The sequence below is a fragment of the Octopus sinensis genome, linkage group LG2, assembly GCF_006345805.1.
Source record: "Octopus sinensis linkage group LG2, ASM634580v1, whole genome shotgun sequence".
In the NCBI taxonomy this organism is placed as follows: domain Eukaryota; kingdom Metazoa; phylum Mollusca; class Cephalopoda; order Octopoda; family Octopodidae; genus Octopus; species Octopus sinensis.
In genome coordinates, this window is record NC_042998.1 from 152,786,491 (window position 1) to 152,809,507 (window position 23,017).

Consider the following 23,017-nt stretch of genomic DNA (forward strand, 5'->3'; position numbering starts at 1 on the left):
AATAAATTTGATGGGTTTTTCTCTCTGGTGTAGTTAATTCTCTAGCTTAATCTCCATAGAAGGAATATTGTTAAAAACTTTTTCAATACACTTGTCATCCTTTCTTTTCAATAAAACTCTGGAGGTGCTTAAGCTTACTTTTGTATTTCATCTCTCATCTGTTGTACAGCTTCATTAGTAGAAGTGGAGCGGAGAATACAGGAAGGAGATTTTTTTGAAGTGGCATGAGTTGACAAACTTTCAGCAGCTGAAGCAGAACCTAGGTTAGAAGAGATAAGCAAAAATATTTTAGTGCTTATAATTAGTTTCAGAGCATATGTAGAGAGAACAATGATATATTTAAGCATGCTGGCAAGTATCTGTAGTCATAAATATGAGGCTGAAAAATTCATAGGCTGACAAAGATACTCTCTTGGAATGTTAGCAAATGACATTTATCTTTCAACATTGTCTCCCTTGTGGTTAACACACTTCTTCCATTGAAGTTGCAGTGTTTGGATCTCATTGGTGAAGTTTTCATCTTGTTGCTCAAAAAGTCATCAACAGCAGACATGACATAATCATCACTGTAATACTGGTTCCCAGCCATGTGTTTTTTCATGGTGAACAGATGGAGCCAAATCACAACAAAGAGGGTGATCAACTATTTCAAAGCCACAGTCAAAAATAGCAGCCATTGAAACCAAGGACTTGTGCTGGAGTATTGTCTTGATTAAACAAGACACCATTCATCAGTTTTCCTGGTGTGCTTTTGATCAGGTGTTACAAGACATACCACTCACTGAGCAGAAACCTTCATCATGTCAAGCTAATTGTGTAGAATATTCTCAACTTTCTCATGGAATATAATAACAGCATTGGCTATTATCATATTCCAGTCATCCATCATCATGTGGTAAATACAATCAATATTTTCCTTGGTGGTGGCAGTTGCAGTATGTCCAGACCTTGAGTCATCTTCAAGACTCTCCCTTCCCTCCTAAATTTAGCTGCCCATTTTTGTACTCTTTTACTTGTTTCAGTCATTTGACTGCAGCCATACTGGAACATCACCTTCAGTCGAATAAATTGACCCCAGAACTTATTCTTTGTAAGCCTAGTACTTATTCTACAGGTCTCTTTTTGCTGAACTGCTAAGTTATGGGGGCATAAACACCCCACCATCGGTTGTCAAGTGATGGTGTGGAACAAACACATACATACATATATAAACATATATACGACGGGCTTCTTTCAGTTTCCATCTACCAAATCCACTCACAAGGCTTTGGTTGGCCCGAGGCCATAGTAGAAGACACTTGCCCAACATGCCATGCAGTGAACTGAACATGGAACCATGTGATTGGGAAACAAGCTTCTTACCACACAGCCATTCCTGTGACTGATAATAAAACAGAAGTTTCATCTCTTAATGTAGCGACCATGTTGGCATGAATGTCATTTGGGACTAAACCCATTTTTTGTAGGTACTTGATATCACCACAATGCCAAATTTTGTTCACTTTCAAGAGAAGTCGCTAGTTGCTAGTTTTGAAGTGTTTTTTGAATAGTCAGGTATCAGTTTACCTGGAAAATAAACAACGAGGTTATTAATAAGAAGAGTTGAAATTAATGCATGCAAGATTTCACAACTCTAGCATCACTCCTCCATAGTCAGCCAATGAACTTTCCAGCTCATCCTTGTATGTATAAAACTGAGAAAGAGAAAGACAGAGAAGGATACACACACACACACACACACACACACAAGTAAGTAAATAAATGCAAAACAAGGTGGAAAAAGTAGTACTCAAATACTGAAGGTAGAGTAATATACTTTTTTTATTAAAGCTGCAAAGACATCACAAAAACAAACAAACAAAAACATACACAATTGCGTAAAATAAGAATATCAACTAGATATCAGACCTACCCGGTGAGAGTAAGAGAGATGTAGATGTAATAGCTTCTCGCAGAAAATTGTCAAAAGCAAATACCCAGTGAGGCTGTATTTTGTGACATTTTAGTCTTGTGGTAACCTACAATGAAGGGAAGCACTTAATGTCATGAAGACCATCATCTATCATCAATAGCAACAATTAAAAAAAAGGAATATTTTAAGACATTCTAACCACAACAATAACAAACTTTATATACGACAAGCCAAAGCAAGTGCTTCCATGTAGTCACTTGATTTGTTAAAAATAGGAACCAAAAATCCTTCAAATCATACATCCTATTGTCTTTAAAAGGGATTTTAAATAATAAAGCTTTACATACCATACTTATAAAAAGAAGTCAGAAATGCATTTAATCATAAGTTTATGGGTCTAATAAAGGAGAAGCAATTTTATATACTATAACAAACATTGTTTTAGTTTTGTGAAAATAGCAAAATAATAATAATAATAATAATAATAATAACAGACTAAGGAGAGATAGAGAATAGGAGAGGCAGCACTCATAACCTGTGCAGATCAGCAAAACCTACCTTACACTGAGTACCAAAGTAGAGATGTGTGGAAGGTGCTCATAAATCTCCTCTTTGGCATTGTGTTCATGCCATGAGATGTTTTCAGTCTTCATGAGAAGAATGCTTCCTACATATGTCCTTGTATGAGAGTATGTGTGTTTATATCATAGTTATCATTTAACATCCACTTTTCTGTGCTTATAATGGATCATATAGAATTTGTTGAGGCAGGTTTTCTACAGCAGGACATCATTCCTGCAGTCAACCCTTATCTGTTTCAAACCAAAGTAACAATTCCCCATGACCAGACAAGGTTTTCATGGAGACCAGAAAAGAACAACATTACCATATGACGGAAAAGAACACCATATAATGGTGATACTCATTTACAATCATCACTTCATATCAAAACAAGAGTAGGCATGGTATGGTTTCCCACCCACGTGGTTTCAGGTTTAACACCACTTCATGGAATTTCAGGTAAGTATATTCTACTACAGCCCCAGGTTGACCAATGCTTTGTGAGAGGATTTGGAAGACAGAAAGTAGACAAAATTTGGCATTGTGGTGATATCAAGTACCTACAAAAAATGGGTTTAGTCCCCAATGACATTCATGCCAACATATATATATATATACATATATAATATATTTAAAGAAAAGAAGGGTAAAGACACCGACTGCTAAAAATCAAATCGAAAGCTTCAAAAAACCACCAATTATACGATAAATACACAAAGGAGTAATATAATGAATATTTTAAAAAAGAGGCCTACCTTCAGGATGGAATATATATATATACATACATACATATATATATATACAAAATTAAGAGGAATGACCACTAAACTGGACACCCTATATGCTAAACATAGACGTCAAATTGCCATTACCATGAAGAATGTGTTCTCAAGAAAAAAATCTCAGCGAAACGCCAAAATGTAAAATTTAGCAAGACAAATGAAAATATACAAAATAAAAGCGATTACCTACGTACCATTGGTTTCACTTGTTAATATCTACGTATGCAAACACGCGGATATCTGCAAGATAGTCAGCATAGTCTGTTGCTTACAAAACACAATTTCCAGAACTAGATATAGAAAGCTCAACCGAAATTGAGCATGTATAAAGTTCTACATATTATATTTGGATGTATTCTTTCAAATGCCTTCACTTTGGTGAGCTGAGGTTGGAAATTACTCTGCAGTTAATAAATTCCAGCAGTCAATTTACTAGTTAGAGAACATTTTTTTTTATTTAAAATTAAATAATAAGAGTAGAAATTGATGTGATGTTTGAGGGTAGAAATTGATATTAATCAATTAAAACCAGTGGCTTAGCATATTTAAAAATCCTATGATCAAAAATTGTGTTACATACAAAATTAAGCGGAATGACCACTAAAGTGGACACCCTATATGCTAAACATAGACATCAAATCACCATTACCACAAAGAATGTGTACTCAAGAAAAAACTCTCAGCAAAATGCCAAAATGTAAAATTGAGCAAGACAAATGAAAACATACGAAATATAAAGGATTTGGTAGACAGAAACTAAAAAAAGACTGTTCTAAATATATATATATATATATATATATATATATATATATATATAATATATATATTTGAAGAAAAGAAGGGTAAAGACACCGCCTGCTAAAAATCAAATTGGAAGCTTCAAAAAACCACCAATTCTATGATAAACACACACAAGCAATGTAATGAATATTTTAAAAAAGAGGCCTCTTAATTTTGTATGTAACACAATTTTTAATCTTTGGATTTTTAAATATGCTAAGCCACTGGTTTTAATTGATTAACATCAATTTCTATCCTCATTATTTCATTTAAAATTTTAAAAATGTTCTCTAACCGGTAAATTGACTGCTGGAATTTATTTAAATGCAGAATAATTTCCAGCCTCGGCACGCCAAAGTGAAGACATTTGAAAAATACACCCAAATATAATTTGTAGAACTTTATACATGCTCGATTTCAGTTGAGCATTCTGTATCTAGTTCTGGAAATTGTGTTTCGTAAGCAACAGACTACGCTGATCATCTTGCAGATATCTGCATGTTTGCATATGCAGATATTAACAAGTGAAACCAATGGTACGTAGGTAATTGGTTTTATTCTGTATGTTTTCATTTGTCTTGCTCATTTTGGCATTTTGCTGAGATTTTTTTCTTGAGAACACATTCTTTGTGGTAATGGCAATTTGATGTCTATGTTTAGCGTATCGGGTGTCCACTTTAGTGGTCATTCCTCTTAATTTTGTACGTAACACAATTTTTAATCTTTGGATTTTAAAATAAGCTAAGCCACTGGTTTTAATTGATTAATATCAATTTCTACCCTCATTATTTCATTATATATATATATATATTGAGAGGGTCTTCCCCTTAATCTACTAATTTAATTTCCTACATACATATATGCATTTTCATTGGTAATACTGTTCTATGTGTGTATATATATATGTACATATATATATATATAAATGTAAATGTTATCCAAAATAAATTGCACTTCATGTTTGAAGCTCCACAGAAGCTAAAGGGTGATACTCAAGCACTTAACTGAATGCATTGCTGTAATATATATATATATATTTTTATCTGTTTCAGCCATTTGACTGCAGCTATGCTGGAGCACTACCTTAAAGGGTTTTTAGTTGAAGAAATCAACCTCAGGACTTATGCTTTGTAAGCCTAGTATTTATTCTATCAGTCTCTTTTGCCAAACTGCTAAGTTACAGGGACATAAACACACCAACACCAGTTGTCAAGTGATGATGCAGGGACAATTTCAAACACAAAGACATATATATATACACACACACACAAAGTAAGATAGGGGCTATGGGTGTAACCCACTGTGGGATAGTATTTAACCAATATACTGTTGGTAAAGTACCCAGATTCTTAATACATAAATTGCAATGCAATTGACTCATTTGTTGTATTAAACAGGTGAAGATAAAGAAATATTTTTACCGTAAATTTATAATACAAATAAGAAAATGGAGAAACAAATTTATTTTGTTCATCAACTTTCGGATATTTAAATGTTGGATTATTTATTCATTTAACAAAATGAGAACCTTAATAGCATACATATATATCTTATAATTCAATACATATAAGATAAGCGTACAAATTATAAAAATCATAATATAAATTATTGAAATCATTAAAATCACTTCTTACAGCTGTTTCAGCCTATAGCTAAAAGTAGTTATTTTTATTGCCTATAGCAGTGGTTTTCAACCAGGGTTCCTCAGAACCTTAGGGTTCCACCAGTATAGTCCAGGGGTTCCGCAAGAAGTTACATAAATGCTAAAATCAACAGTAATTTTTAATTACCCTGTGCAGATATGTGTGTACATGTTAGGCCTACGTGTACATCTATGAGTTGCACGCCAGCGTAGATGACTTTGATCCTTAGTGTGTATATGTAGGCCTACAACGTGTACAACTATGAGTTACATGCCAGTGTAGATGACCCTGATCCTTGGTGTGTACATGTACGTGCACATCTATGAGTTGCATGTCACCTTAGATGATGGTTTAGTTCTCTTTTGTAAAATATGAGTGACTATATTTGGAAGAAACAGTTTAACTGCGTAAGCCATTTAGGTGTTGTTGTTAATCGGCCTTTTAAAAGATCTTTAGAAGAGTTATTGACCTTTTGTTTGCAAGAAAACCTGAAAGACTTAGAATGTTTGAGTGACAACCATTGGTGTTCCAAGTTAGCATATCTTGCCGATATATTTCATGAGTTAAACCTCTTGAACAATGGCAGGCAGGGCAGGAACGAAAATATCTTGTCTTCTACTGACAAAATAAATGCTTTTCAGAAGAAATTGGCAATATGGAAGAAATGCATAGCTAGAGGAAATTTGGAAATGTTTCAAAGTATTTTTAAAAGGAATAGTCAAGAAATTGCGCTACTGATTTTGAACCATTTGCACACTGTTAACAAATTTTGACAATATTTTCCATCGATATCTGTTGACCAGTATGACTGGATCAGAAACCCATTTGTGGAATTTGAGCCATTTGAAGAACAGTTCCCATTAACAGAAGAAGAACTTGCCAATGCTTTAAATGACAGAACATTAAAGTTGAAGCATTCTGAGCTTAACCTGAATGCATTTTGGTTGCTGGTTGAAAAGGACTATCCTGCAGTTGTCCAGAAAATGCTGTGACTTCTTGTGCAGTTTTCAACCTCCTACTTGTGTGAATTTGGATTTTCAGCCTTGACAACCATCAAGCACAATTGCTGTTTGTGGAAGATGAACTTCGTGCGTGTCTATCAAAAACATGACCCAATCTTAAAGAGTTGTGCAAGAAACACCAGGCTCAAGTTTCTTATTGAGTTTTTGATGAGAATAAATGCAATCTATTCAAACTAGTTATTTTAAATACATGTTTTAATAATAACTGTAGATGCAAGAATAAAATTGCATATGTATGTGACAATTTTTTTACAGTTTGTGTTTTTATTGTAAATAAATATGAACATGAGTATTTTCATTTCTTTAATTAAATGCTATTTTTTGCATAAGACAAATTATTGCACAAGGGTTCCTCAAGCCAGTGGAATGTTTCCTTGGGGTTCCGCTCCAGCAAAAAGGTTGAAAAGCACTGGCCTATAGTTGTCAACATAATGAGGTTGTAGGCATTTAAAAATAGGATACTTATATATATAACCATAGGCCTCGTCAGAGGTTATAAGGAACTTTAAATATATTAATATTAATACATTAAACATGATACAGGTATTATTTAATATATATAAAAAATATGAACAAATATCCATATAGACATATACATATATACACATATACATACATAAGCAAAGTGTATATACTTTCACATGTGTAAAATACATAAATAAACACAATTAAACAATAGGTCTAAGTAAATATACCATACATCATATACATATATATACATACATTGGAACATATAAACACGTCTATGCTTATGACCAGATAAATAATAATCAATTATTAATAATATTATTATTATTATTATTATTATTATTATGTTTATCAATAATAATATTATAACACATCTATGCTTATGACCAGATAAATAACAATCAATTATTAATAATAATACTGTTATTATTATCAATATTATTATTATTATGTTTATCAATAATAACAATATTATTATATTTATAGTCATCTTCACTAGACCATACATATTATAATAGATTCTCACATATCAAATAATTATGATAGAAGATAAACAATCAACAATCCATACAAATATATATATATATATATATATATATATATATATATATATATATATTTATTTATTTAGAATGGTTAAAAGGATTCTCTCAATTTCAATACCATATGACAAAGGAAAGAAATTCTGTCTTCTCTGCAATTCTGAGCTATTTTTCATTATTTGTTTCTAAAAATACTTTAGTAAACATGGTTATAGAGCGAGAATACAGATGTAAGCATTGGCAAAAACATACATTTAGTGCATATAAGTAGTCTCTATCATTATATATAATTTAAACTTTAATTTCCTTTATATTTAACATTCACTATTAATATCCCTACTGTTTCTGTTAGCTACTTATGACGTTATATCATATAACATTTTTTTAAACAATATTAATAGCGTTCTGTCTATCGCTATACAAATCCATCATTTTTTGCTAAAATGTCTTATTGACGAGTTTCGTTGTTTTCACTTTCCTGAGGAGAAGATTGCATTGTTTATACCATTTATTCTTTTGAATAGTATCAGTGGAATTTTCGAAACATGTGTTGAAAGTAAAAATATTTGATTACACCTGCGTTAACTCCATTTTTTTATTCATATATATATATATATGTATATACATACATACATATATATATATATATGTATACAAATGTACATGCATTTAAACATATAAAACATACAGTTAGACTATGGTTTTTTGTATATACATCCTCTTAATACAAACAAGTTCGAGTGTAATATCCAAATGAATATTTTTTCTTTTTGTCAAAGTTGAAGTTAAAATTATACTTATATTTGTATTTATATCCATCTAAATAATATAATATCGTAGAATAATTAAATAAAATTTTTTTTTCAAAAAATAAAGCTTTTGATTATGTATGATAGATATGTCACAATATCTATGCTTTATGTTATATTAATATTTTAGAGTTTCAATATTATTGGGGGTTACATACAAACACATACAAGTACATATAGAATATACACATATGTACACACATATCAACACACATTTGTATGTACATATAACCACACAGGTACAAGAATGAAAACAGGGAAAGCCCCAGGCCCATCAGGAATTACTGCAGAGATGCTCAAAATATCTGGTAGTGTCGGCTATAGCCTAGTCACCCGTATAGTTAACCAGGTGATACATGAAGGAGTCATACCCAATGACTGGTACAGCAGCATAATAGTCAACTGCTACAAAGGTAAAGGTGACGCCCTAGATACAAATAACTACAGGGGTATCAAGCTGTTGGATCAGGTAATGAAGGTTACGGAGAGGGTCATAGCCCAACTAATTAGAGAGAGAGTTAGTTTAGATGAGATGCAGTTTGGGTTCGTGCCAGGGAAAAGTACTACTGATGCTATATTCCTGGTAAGACAGCTGCAGGACAAATACCTAGCCAAAGACAAGCCCCTGTACCTGGCTTTTGTTGACATGCAGAAAGCGTTCGACAGGGTGCCCCGATCCCTTATCTGGTGGTCAATGAGGAAACTAGGGATAGATGAATGGTTAGTGAGAGCTGTGTGAGCCATGTACAGAGACGCTGCAAGTCAGGTGAGGGTTGGTAACGAGTACAGTGAAGAATTCCGGGTAGAGGTTGGGGTCCACCAAGGTTCAGTCCTCAGTCCCCTCCTATTTATCATAATCCTCCAGGCAATAACGGAGGAATTCAAGACAGGATGCCCCTGGGAGCTCCTCTATGATGATGACCTTGCTCTAATTGCTGATTCACTATCAGAACTGGAGGAGAAGTTTCAGGTGTGGAAGCAAGGATTAGAATCGAAGCCCTTAGAATCAACCTAGCCAAAACCAAAGTCTTAATAAGTAGGAAGGTAGACAAATCACAAACGCCTTCAGGTTGATGTAGGAAAATAGTTTTTGTATGTGGCAGATGCTCAGGAGCAATAAACACTGAAAATGTGCAGAGACCAACTTCTACCACGTTCCGGGGAGAAAAACTAGAAGTAGTTGATAGCTTCCGCTACCTAGGTGACCAAGTCAGTAGCAGGGGTGGGAGTGCTGAAAGTTTAACTGCTAGAGTAAGAATAGCCTGGGCAAAGTTCAGAGAGCTCTTACCCCTGCTGGTGACAAAAGGCCTCTCGCTCAGAGTAAAAGGCAGACTGTATGATGCATGTGTACAAACAGCCATGCTACATGGTAGTGAAACATGGGCTGTGACTGCTGAGGATATGAGTAAGCTCGCAAGAAATGAAGCCAGTATGCTCTGATGGATGTGTAATGTCAGTGTTCATGATCAACAGAGTGTAAGTACCTTGAGAGAAAAGTTGGACCTAAGAAGCATCAGTTGTGGTGTGCAAGAGAGATGTTTGCGCGGGTATGGTCATGTGACGAGAATGGCTGAAGATAGTTGTGTGCAAAAGTGCCACACCCCAGCAGTTGAGGGAGCCTGTGGAAGAGGCAGACCCAGGAAAACCTGGGACGAGGTGGTGAAGCACGACCTTCGAACTTTAGGTCTCACCAAGGAAATGACTAGAGACCGAGACCTATGGAAGTATGCTGTGCGTGAGAAGACCCGGCAAGACTAGTGAGACCATAACCCATGGCCTCTACCTGGTATGTAGCCAGTCGACTTATACATACCTTTCCTTCTTGGGACACAAAACTCTACTTGAGGCAAGTGAAAATCAAAATCAAACCAAATCAAATCAGATATCAGAAATAGCAGAACCAAAATCGAAGTCGATCAACATCAAGTAAGCGAACCATCCGATCGTGGCCGTTGCCAGCGCTGCCCAGACTAGCCTCTGTGCCGGTGGCACGTAAAATGCACCATCCGTTCGTGGCCGTTGCCAGCCTCGCCTGGCCCCCGTGCCGGTGGCACGTATAAAGCACCATCTTTCGTGGCCATTGCCAGCCTCGCCTGGCCTCCGTGCCGGTGGCACGTAAAAAGCACCATTTGAGCGTGGCCGTTTGCCAGCTCCGTCTGGCACCTGTGCGGGTGACACGTAAAAAGCACCCACTACACTCACGGAGTGGTTGGCTTTAGGAAGGGCATCCAGCTGTAGAAACACTGCCAGATCAGACTGGGCCTGATGCAGCCTTCTGGCTTCACAGACCCCAGTTGAACCGTCCAACCCATGCTAGCATGGAAAGCGGACGCTAAATGATGATGATGATGATGATAATGATTACATAGAAAAATGCAAGCAAGAGAAATAATATTCTTAAGATTATAAACATGGAAAAGGACAGGACAAGTTATTACATTTGGTAAAGTACAGAACAAGAAAATTTTTACTTAAAATATTGCAGCTAAGGATAAAATTTCAAATAAAATATTTAGATTTAGAAAATATTAGCTTTTATTAAAACTAAAAATTTTATTACAAGTTATTACTTCTATTTGTTATCACTTGTTACTTCTATTAAAAATAATAAATAACTCCATTAAAATATTTTTTGCACTTAAAAAAAATTCATTTTTTTAATTATTAATTAATAATTAGAAACTTGAAAATAGGTTATAAAAAATAATAGCAATACATAATTCGTACAATAAATATATATATAATTCTATAGTTCCTCTTATCGATGTCTCAGATAAATTTCAGCCTCACGTCTCGTGTTAAATATATATATAATTCTATAGTTCCTCTTATCGATGTCTCAGATAAATTTCAGCCTCACGTCTCGTGTTAAATATATATATAATTCTATAGTTCCTCTTATCGATGTCTCAGATAAATTTCAGCCTCACGTCTCGTGTTAAATATATATATAATTCTATAGTTCCTCTTATCGATGTCTCAGATAAATTGCAGCCTCAAGTCTCGTGTTAAATATATATATAATTCTATAGTTCCTCTTATCGATGTCTCAGATAAATTGCAGCCTCACGTCTCGTGTTAAATATATATAATTCTATAGTTCCTCTCAATTATCGATGTCTCAGATAAATTTCAGCATCACGTCTCATGTTAAATATATATATATAATTCTATAGTTCCTCTCAATTATCGATGTCTCAGATAAATGCAAATGATCTTATGGTTTGCAACACTAACTTCAAGAAACCTACCAGCCACCTAGTCACCTACCGATCGGGCCGACATACTAGCCAAATCGACTACATCCTTGCCAGAAAAAGGGAAAGATGGCTGCTTATAAATGCCAAAACCTTCCCAGGCGAAGAATGTACCCTGCAACATAGACTGGTAGTTAGTGACTTTAGGATCAGGACTAAGAGGACGACCAACATGTAGAAGAAGGGTCTGGAAGCTTAAAGATCCTGTGAATGGACAGAGATTTAGAGACATATTACTTGAAGCCTATGACGAAATAGAAGGGGATATAGCTTCACATGGGGTAGAAGATAACTGGAGGTTTCTAAGGGACAACCTGCTGAGAGCCACTGAACAGATCTGTGGTTGGTGCAAAGTCCCCTCAAGACCCAAAATAATGTGATGGTGGAACAATGTTGTTGACAGGGCTATTAGACAAAAGAAACAGGCTTGAAAGGACTGGAAGAATGGTGGTAGCAGGGAAGTGTATCAGACTGCCAGAAGGGAAGCTAGGAGGCAGGTGTATTTAGCCAGAGGGGAAGCAGATAAGAAAAAATTTGCCAATGTTCTGCGCCGTGAGGATGAAAGACTTGAGGTATTTCATGTTGGAAGACAGTGTGTGAGAGAGAATCGTGATGTGGTAGGAGAGAAATGTGTTTGGATGGATGATGGTTCACTTACACTAAATGAGGATGCAAAGAGAGAGGTTTGGAGATGCCACTATGAAAGGTTGCTGAATAAAGAAAATGAATGGGATAAAGTGAGTCTGCCGAATGTTGACCCAACAGAGGGACCAGCTATCTGAGTTGACAGTTCCTTGGTAGTTATGGCAATTAGAAGCATGAAGACAGGGAAAGCCCCAGACCCATCAGGAATTACTGCAGAGATGCTCAAAATATCTGGTAGTGTTGGCTATAGCCTAGTCACCCGTATAGTTAACCAGGTGATACACGAAGGAGTCATTCCCAATGACTGGTGTAGCAGCATAATAGTCAACTGCTACAAAGGTAAAGGTGACGTCCTAGATACAAATAACTACAGGAGTATCAAGCTGTTGGATCAGGTAATGAAGGTTACGAAGAGGGTCATAGCCAAACTAATTAGAGAGAGAGTTAGTTTAGATGAGATGCAGTTTGGGTTCGTGCCAGGGAAAAGTACTACTGATGCTATATTCCTGGTAAGACAGCTGCAGGACAAATACCTAGCCAAAGATAAGCCCCTGTACCTAGCTTTTGTTGACATGGAGAAAGCCTTTGACAGGGTCCTCCGATCTCTTATCTGGTGGTCAATGAGGAAACTAGGGATAGATGAATGGTTAGTGAGAGCTGTGCAAGCCATGTACAGGGATGCTGCTAGTAAGGTGTGGGTTGGCAACGAGTACAGTGAGGAATTCAGGGGAGACGTAGGGGTCCACCAAGGTTCAGTCCTCAGTCCCCTCCTATTTATCATAGTCCTCCAGGCAATAACGGAGGAATTCAAGACAGGATGCCCCTGGGAGCTCCTCTATGCTGATGACCTTGCTCTAATTGCTGATTCACTATCAGAACTGGAGAAGTTTCAGGTGTGGAAGCAAGGATTAGAATCGAAGGGCCTTAGAGTCAACCTAGCTAAAACCAAAGTCCTAATAAGTAGGAAGGTAGACAAATCACAAACGCCTTCAGGTAGATGGCCCTGCTCGATCTGTAGAAAAGGCGTAGGTAGAAACTCAATAAGATGCACCAAGTGTAAGCTATGGATACATAAGAGGTGCAGTAATGTCAAAGGAAGGCTAACTAGGAAAATAGTTTTTGTATGTGGCAGATGCTCAGGAGCAATAAACACTGAAAATGTGCAGAGACCAACTTCCACCACATTCCAGGGAGAAAATACTAGAAATAGTTAATAGCTTCCATTACCTAGGTGACCAAGTCAGTAGCGGGAGTGAGTGTGCTGAAAGTTTAACTGCTAGAGTAAGAATAGCCTGGGCAAAGTTCAGAGAGCTCTTACCCCTGCTGGTGACAAAAGGCCTCTCGCTCAGAGTAAAAGGCAGACTGTATGATGCATGTGTACGAACAGCCATGCTACATGGTAGTGAAACATGGGCCGTGACTACTGAGGATATGTGTAAGCTTGCAAGAAATGAAGCCAGGATGCTCCGATGGATGTGTAATGTCAGTGTTCATATTCAACAGAGTGTAAGTACCTTGAGAGAAAAGTTGGACCTAAGAAGCATCAGTTGTGGTGTGCAAGAGAGACGTTTGCGCTGGTATGGTCATGTGACAAGAATGGCTGAAGATAGTTGTGTGAAAAAGTACCACACCCTAGCAGTTGAGGGAGCCTGTGGAAGAGGTAGATCCAGGAAAACCTGGGACGAGGTGGTGAAGCACGACCTTCGAATTTTTGGTCTTACTGAGGAAATGACTAGAGACCGAGACCGATGGAAGTATGCTGTGCGTGAGAAGACCCAGCAGGACAAGTGAGACCATAACCCATGGTCTCTACCTGGGATGTAGCCAGTCCACTTATACATACTTTTTCTTTTTGGGACACAAAACTCTATCTGTGAAGACTTGTTGAGGCAAGTGAGAATCAGAATCAAAATTGAAATCGATCAACATCAATGGAAATTGTAGCTGTGATACCAGTGCCAGTGGCATGTAAGCGAACCATCCGATCGTGGCCGTTGTCAGCCTCGCCTGGCCCCCGTGCTTGTGGCAACGGCCACGTTTGGATGGTTCGCTTACATGCCACCGGCACTGGTATCACAGCTACTATTTCCTCCGTTTTTGCCTGGAGGACTATGATAAATAGGAGGGGGCTGAGGACTGAACCATGGTGGACCCCTACCTCTACCCGGAATTCTTCATTGTACTTGTTGCCAACCCTCACCTTACTAGCAGCGTCCCTGTACATGGCTCGCACAGCTCTCACTAACCATGGGGTTGTATGTGGTATGTCCCACTATTGCCACTGCCACCACCATTTTCTAACTCTATAGTATTTGTTACTTCTAAATCTAAAACATTGTAAGAAGTTAACATGACATTGAAAAAATATTCACAAAAGAAAATACCTGTAATTAAATTACTGTCACCATTATAGGTGGAAAATGGATCAACCAACAATATTTTTCATAAACATAAAGAAATCGACTTATTTAGAACTAGCAGTATCGCCCGGCGTTGCTCGGGTTTGTAAGGGAAATAACTATATAAGCATTTTTAGAGAGTTATAGCCAAAAAATAGCAAAAAATGCATTAAAAATGGAAAAAATATGATGGTAAATTTTTTTTAAAATCGTTGGCTCATCGTAGACATTTTTAGAGAGTTACTTCCCTTATATAATAGCGAAAAAATGCATTAAAATGGAAAAAAAAACGATGGTAAATTTTTTTTTAAATCGTAGACTCATGTAGACGCTTTCTTAGCCATTTCTGTTTTGGTGTCTTCAAGCCATGAAGTCGTTCTAAAAGAACACTGGTCTCCTTGACAACGCATTACGACGTTGATTTCCTTACACTCCCTTCCCCACAGGTGCAGGTGTGAGCGTGGACGCCAACTCCGCCGCCATCGACACACGAAAAATTATGCATTAAAATGGAATAAAAAATGATGTTAAATTATTTTTAAAATCGTAGACTCATCGTAGACGCGCGCTAATATTCAGACGGGCTCGATATGAATTACAACTATAAGTTACCCGAATTTGGTTAAACTGTACCACAAAATGTGGGAGTAGTTAGGAATCTAAATCGAAGGGGGCAGACACTCACACAACTACAGTTTTATATATATAGATATACATAGCGCAGTAGTGGTGAGATATGACAGCAAAGAAAAGCATACATTCACTCTCTGCATGCAATTAGACTCGGAAAGTTCGTGAGGAACCCATTGACCCAATTTGCTGACTTTTCCAATAGCACACAGGTGTCAATGAATGGTTGAATGACCAAATCCAAGCTTCTCTGCTAGTTCCTCAACAGTTACGATGATATTTTGTTCCACCAGGGTTTTCAGGATGTCCTTGTCGAGTTCTACAGATCTTTCAGGATGAGGCTCGTCTTCTAGGCTGTAGTTTATGGCTCGGGATTTCTGGAACCACCGTTGACACTGCCTTACGCTTATTGTCCAATCCCCATATACTGCATTAATATTTCTTGTACTTTGCACACATTTATATTCTGTTATTCTTTTATATGTTTCAGCCTTGAGGTTGTGGCCATGCTGGATCATGTGTGTGTGTGTGTGTGTCTATCTGTCTGTCTGTCTGTATGTATATATGTATATGTATGTGTGTGAACAATAATATTTTCAACAGATGTGTTGCAAATGTATCTGATTGTTCTCAAGCTTCAATACTGTGTGTGTGTGTATGTGTGTGTGTGTATGTATGTATGTATATGTATGTATGTATGTATATGTATGTATGTATGTATGTATGTATGTGTGTATGTATGTATGTGTGTGTATGTATGTGTGTGTGTATGTGTGTGTGTGTGTATGTATGTATGTGTGTGTATGTATGTGTGTGTGTATGTGTGTGTGTGTGTATGTATGTATGTATGTATGTATGTATGAGTGTATGTTTACTTTATTACTAATTACTCTCTTCCAAGAACATTTTCACTCACTCTTAGCTCTTAGCTTCCCATACATTTTACTCATGTATCTATCAGCGTCATAGACAGAATACTTTCACTTTAGTCTTCCTCAAATCACTCTGTCGCTATTTACTTTCATTTTATTCGTTGCCCACTGTGTGTGTGCGTTTGCGTGTGGTGTAAACCAGACTAAGAAAAGCATTTGACACACACACCAGAATGTGAGTTTTCTGTAAATTTTGCTTAATTGGAGTTTAAATTTTAAAAACTGGACCTGGCATGACGCGATGCATTGTACTCTTAAAATTGCTAGGTAAATTGTAATTGAAGAAATCCTATATTGTAGATTTGTATAACTCCCAAAGGGAGGCAGATAAAATCTGCCTTTTATAATAAGAGATGAAATACTCACAATTTCCTGCAGCAGACAAAAAGAACGCTGAATATCTATCAGTGTTGATGAATCAAGTTCTAACTCTTTTCTCAGCTCTGCTGAAGATAAAAGATAAAATGAAACATAATATATATATATATATATATATATATATATATATATATATATATATATATTGATTTCTTATTTTGCACAAGCATTTTTTAATAAATTGTTTAGGGGTACACACACACAAAAAAATTTGAAATAAATAATTCTAAAGGCAATTTCTAGCTTTGCACAACAGTAGTTTTGGAGTAATAACACAACAATAAAAACTAGAGTTAAATTCACAGACAAAATTAATTTACATTACAGAGTATTATGTAATTTCCCTCTTACATTTATAGCCAAATCTATACAATTGAATAATTTATTCTGGATAGAGCCTGATATATAAATAGTGCAACAAACTAACAAGTTTGGTTATGACAATACTAAGGCAACCAAAGAAAGGGGAAAATAACATCTCTAATTTATAAGAGCAGTATGCCATCTTTAATATGTTATAAACCCATTGTAATAAACCAATTAACACACATTAAGTATACATGTGGGTATATGTGAATGTATATGTGTATAGAGTATGTATATACATACACATATGCATATACACATATATACTTTATAATACAGCTTTGCAATAAAAGAATGAATAACTGGTTGCTAGAAATCCATATACTTGTAGTCACTGGCATCCACAAGCTCCAATCATGAGGCTGTGTAATCACACAATTTTCCTCTCATTGGAAATCTTATATAAGTAGTAACAGAAATATAGAGCAAAATAACAAGTAATAAAATGGCAGAACAAGATTTATGTCATTATGTTAATTAGTTTATGGCTGATTCAGCTAAGTGAACTTGAAAATAATAAGTATTGAGTGCTGGTGGACATTCTTGAATGTAAGAACTTAAATAAATTGTTATTTGAAAGAACAAATGCATATGTACATGCACACACACACATATGCACATATGTGTTATATATATATATATATATATATATATACACACACACACACACACATACATATATCATCAACATCATCTTTTAATGCGCATTGTCCATGCTGGCATGGGTTGGATGGTTTGACCAGGGCTGGCAAACTGGAAGGCTGCACCAGACTGCAGTCTGATTTGACATGGTTTATACAGCTGGAAACACTTCCTAATGCCAACCACACCAAGAGCATAATGGGTGCTTTCGTGTTCCACTGGCACAGGTGCCATTTATACAACACCACTATCTGCCATGATTGTGATTTTACTAGGTTTAATGGGTCTACTTTTCAAGCACATCATAATGTCAAAGGTCTTGGTCATTTGTCATTGCCTCTGTGAGGCCCAACACTTGAAAGGAGTTTTTCACGTGCCACTGGCATCAGCCACTTTGCCTCCATGAGGCCCAATGCTTGAAAGGTGCTTTTTACATGCCAGTAATGTGACACCAGTATCAGCCATGACTATGATTTCACTTGGCTTGACGGGTCTTCTCAAGCACAGCATATCGTCAACGGTCTCAGTCACTTATCACCTCCATAAGGCCCAATGTTCGAAGATCATGCTTCACCACTTTGTCTTATGTCTTCTTGAGTTTATCTCAAGTTCCCTCCACAGTTGGAGATTGGCACTTCTTTACACATCTGCCTCGTCCATATGTATCACATGACGATACAAGCACAGTCGTCTCTCTTGCACACCATATCAGATGCCTCTTATGCACAACTTTTCTCTCAAGATGCTTACACTCTGTCGAACATGCACACTGACATTGCACATCCAGTGAAGCATACTGGCTTCATTTCTTTCAAGCTTATGCATGTCCTTGGCTGTCACAGCCCATGTTTCATTACCATGTAGCATAGCTGTTTGCACACAGGTATCATACAATCTGCCTTTCACTCTGAGAGACAAACCCTTTGTTGCCAGTAGAGGTAAGAGCACTTTGAACTTTGCTCAGCTAATTCTTATTCTCACAGCTACACTCTCGGAGCGTCTACCTCTGAACTAACTTGATCACCTAGGTAACGGAAGCTATCTACTACCTCTAGCTTCCCCCCCCCCACGGGTAGTTGATAGAGTCTATTTTCAGCTCATTTTCAGTGTTCATTGTACATGTGCATCTTCCACTCACAAAAGCTATTTTCCCAGTTAATCTTCCTCTTTTTTCTACTGATTGAGCAGGGCCATCTACATGAAGGGATTTGTGATTTGTCTGCTTTCCTACTTACTATGACTTTGGTTTTAGCAAGGTTAACTCTAAGGCACTTTGACACTAGACTTTGCTTCTAAATTTGAAATTTCTACTCTAGTTCTGGTAGTGATTCAGTTATAAGAACAAGGTCATCAGCATAGAGGAGCTCCCATATTCTTCTGTTATTGCTAGGAAGACTATGATGAACAAGAGAGGGCTGAGGACCAATCTTTGGTGAACTCCTACATGAACCCTGAATTCTTTGCTGTATTCACTGCCAATCATCACCTTACTGATCACATCCCTGTATATGACTTGTACAGCTCTCACCGATTACTCATCTATCCCTAGTTTCTGCACCAGATAAGGGATCAGAGGACCCAGTCAAAGGCTTTCTCCAAGTCAACAAAAGCCAAGAACAGAGGTTTATATTTAGCTATGTATTTCTCCTGCAGCAGCCTTACCAGAAATATAGCATCAGTGGTGCTTCTCCCTGGTACAAAAGAAAATTGCATCTCATCGAGAATAACTCTCTCCTTAATTAGTTGGGCTATGACTCCCTCCATAACTTTCATCACCTGATCCAACAATTTGATACCTCTATCATCTTTATCTATGTAGCAGTTGACTATGGTGCTACTACACCAGTCATTGGGTGAACTTTTGTGAACTACCCAATTTACAATACAGGTGACTAGACCATAACCCACACCGCCAGATATTTTCAGCATCTCAGCGGTGATTCCTGATGGGCGGGGGGGGGGCTTCCCTGTCTTCATATCCTTAATTGCTTTATCTACCAATGTACTCTCAATTTGGGAAGCTGGTCCCTCAATTGGGTCAACATTTGGCAGACTCTCCTCCTCCCATTCATTCTCTTCATTTAGCAGCCATTTATAGTGGGATTTCCAAGCCTCTTTCTTTGCAGAATCATTAAATGCAAGTGCACCATCATTCATGGGAACACATTTTTTCCCTAGGACATCACAATTCTTTCTCACACACTATCTTGCAATCCGAAACACTTTAACTCTTTGGTCCTCAAGTCACTGAACATAGGCAAACTTCTTCTTTTCTGCTTCTCCCTTGGCTAGATATATCCATCTCCTAGCTTCCCTTCTGGCTATCTGATACGATTTCCTGCTACCCCCACTCTTCCAGGCCTGTTTCTTTGCTCTAATGGCCTTGTCTACAGTGTCGTTCCACTACCACATTACCCTAGGTCTGGATGGGACTTTGCACCAGCTGTGGATGAGGTCTCTGGCACTCTTCAAGCTGTCTCACAGGAATTCCCAGTTGCCTTCTATGTCACAAGTCTGTAGTTCCTCCTCCTTCTCATCAAATTTTGCAATTAGGATGTCCCTAAATCTCTGACCATATGAAGGGTCCTTAAGGTTCCAAATTCTTCTTTTCCAGATTAGTCTGCTTCTTGGCATCCTGCTGGTCTGGAGTCTAAAGTCACTAGTCTATGCTGGGGGTTACATTCTTCACAAGAGAGGGTCTTTGTATATAGGAGCAACCATGCATCCTACTGTCTGGCGGGAATGTAATTGATCTGGCTAGTATAGTCACCTGACTGGTATGTTATCAGGTGGCTGGTTGGCTTCCTGAAGATAGTATTGCAGATCAATAGGCCATTCAGATCATAGAACTCTAAAACTCCAGGAGCCTTGTTACTTCTTCATTTTGGGAACCAATTCCATGGCCTCCATGTACACATGGAAGATACCGGGCTGCTGTCTGACATGCCCATTGAAATCCTCAGACACAAAGATGAGATCATCATTCGTCTTTGAGGTAGCCTGCAGAAGAATATCATAAATGTGGTTATTTTGTTCATTTGGTAGGCCTGCTTGTGGGGTATAGGCAGAGATAATTGTCACTATACTATTCTGCAAAACCAGCCTGAGCTTAAGTGCTCTACTGCACACTCTGATTACCTCTATGACCTTATCCACCCATTTCTCTGCAAGAAGTATGCCCACACTACCTACCTTGTCATTGTTACCTTCCCCATATTTTATACCTATGTGTCTTGCCATGAAGAACCTGGCTGAAGCTTCTCTCCACCTTACTTCTTAAATGCATACATCAACATGCCCCCCATTCAAGCATCTCAACAATATATATATATATACTAGCAGTATCGCCTGGCGTTGCTCGGGTTTGTAAAGGAAATAACTATATAAGCATTTTTAGAGAGTTACTTCCCTTATAGATGCCAATTCGGGCTTTCTTAGCCATTTCTGTTTTGGTGTCTTCAAGCCATGAAGTCGTTGTTCTAAAAGAACGGTGGTCTCCTTGACAACGCTTTACGACGTTGATTTCCTTACACTCCCTTCCCCACAGCTTCACGAGGGAGGGAAGAAGGGGGAAAAGCAACACAGGTGCAGGTGTGACCATGGACGCCAACTCCGCCGCCATTGACACACGAAAAATTATGCATTAAAATGGAATAAAAAATGATGTTAAATTATTTTTTAAATTGTAGACTCATCGTAGACGCGCGCTAATAGCCAGACGGGCTCGATATGAATCACGACTATAAGATACCCGAATTTGGTTAAACTACACCGCAAAATGTGGGAGTAGTTAGGAATCTAAATCGAAGGGGACAGACACTCACACAACTACAGTTTTATATATATAGATATATATTTACTTGTTTCAGTCATTGGACTGTAGCCATGCTGGGACACCATTTTGAAAAGCTCAGTCAAAAAAAATTGCCCCAGTACTTTTCTTTTAAATCTGGTAATTATTCAATTGTTCACTTATGCCACATTGCTAAGTTACAAGATGTGAACAAACTAACACCAGTTGTCAAGAGTTAGGATGGGGAAGGGACACAAATATTAAGGCAGACATATGTACATACATACATACATATATATATATATATATATATATATATAATATATATATATATATATATATATACACACACACACACACACATACAATGGGCTTCCACAGTTTCTGTCTACCAAATTCACACATAAGGAATTGCAATTCAGTTTATCATGCTTAACAGTTGAATCTATATAATTATCATTATTATTGTTATTATCCCTATTTGATATCTCTTGTTTTGTTATAGTTTACTCATTTTATTTATTCAGCAGTAATTACCATATATACTCATGTAAAAGTCAAATTTTTTAGACCATTTTTTAAGTCAAATTTATGGGGTCAACTATTATATGTATACTATTTTTGAGGGGCTGAAATTCAAGTTAGATTCCAAAGTATCATATTAGCAGCAGAAGTTGAACTGATCTCTAAGTGAATACAGTAATATTACCAATTCTATGCATCCTAGTAAATAACAAAACCCATTAACAAGACCATGTAGCTCTTATGCACAGTTACCAGTTAATGTCCATAATATGGTGTAGAGTTTTTAATCTGGAGCAGGGATTCCCAAAGCATGTTCTGCAAAACCTCAGGGTTCCTTGAAAGTTATTAGGGGTTCCATGTTTTTAAAAATAATGTCAAAGGATTCCACAACAAAAAGTTTGGGAACCACTGATTTATTGATTATCTAAATGTTTTTATGCTTACCGGAGTGATGCCTCTGTACAAATTCATACAGTGGTATTTGCTGTTGTTCACCAATAGTACTGTCTGTGAAACATGTTGTTTCTCACCATGTAAACAGACAAGCATATGATGCATGCGTTTATTGTATTTGGAGATGAGGAAAATACAAAGGTTGCATGGGAACCGGTGATCCAGCGATTAATTGAATGTTTACCAAAGTCATGCCTTTGTACAAATTCAGACAGTGGTGTTTGCTAATAGTGCTGTCTGTGAAACATGTTTCTCATCATGTAAATGAATGTATGACATGTGTTTATAGTGCTTCAAGATGTAGGCAGGCTTGCAATGTATCCTGTACATACATTTTAGTAATAATGTAGCACCCATCAACAGATGTGTAGTACTCGCTATTAAATGGATTTTGGAAGAGGGGTCTTGTAAGCCTACCAGATAGATGGAAGAGCATTGTAGAAAATGAAGGAGTGTATAATTTAGATTAAAAAAGAAG

The 23,017-nt window shown here is 37.0% G+C and overlaps 1 protein-coding gene across 1 annotated transcript in view; it reads right to left on the bottom strand.

Annotated features, from left to right (window-relative positions):
* Nucleotides 1-23,017, bottom strand: part of LOC115226339 (mitogen-activated protein kinase kinase kinase 5) — a 315,276-nt gene that overhangs the window by 92,600 nt on the left and 199,659 nt on the right. Inside the window, exons 20-22 of the mRNA XM_029797343.2 lie at nt 16,749-16,825; nt 1,913-2,018; nt 139-259 (exon numbers count right to left, since the gene is read on the bottom strand). Of these exons, the coding sequence (XP_029653203.1) occupies nt 139-259; nt 1,913-2,018; nt 16,749-16,825 (304 nt within the window). The remainder of the gene's footprint in view (nt 1-138; nt 260-1,912; nt 2,019-16,748; nt 16,826-23,017) is intronic.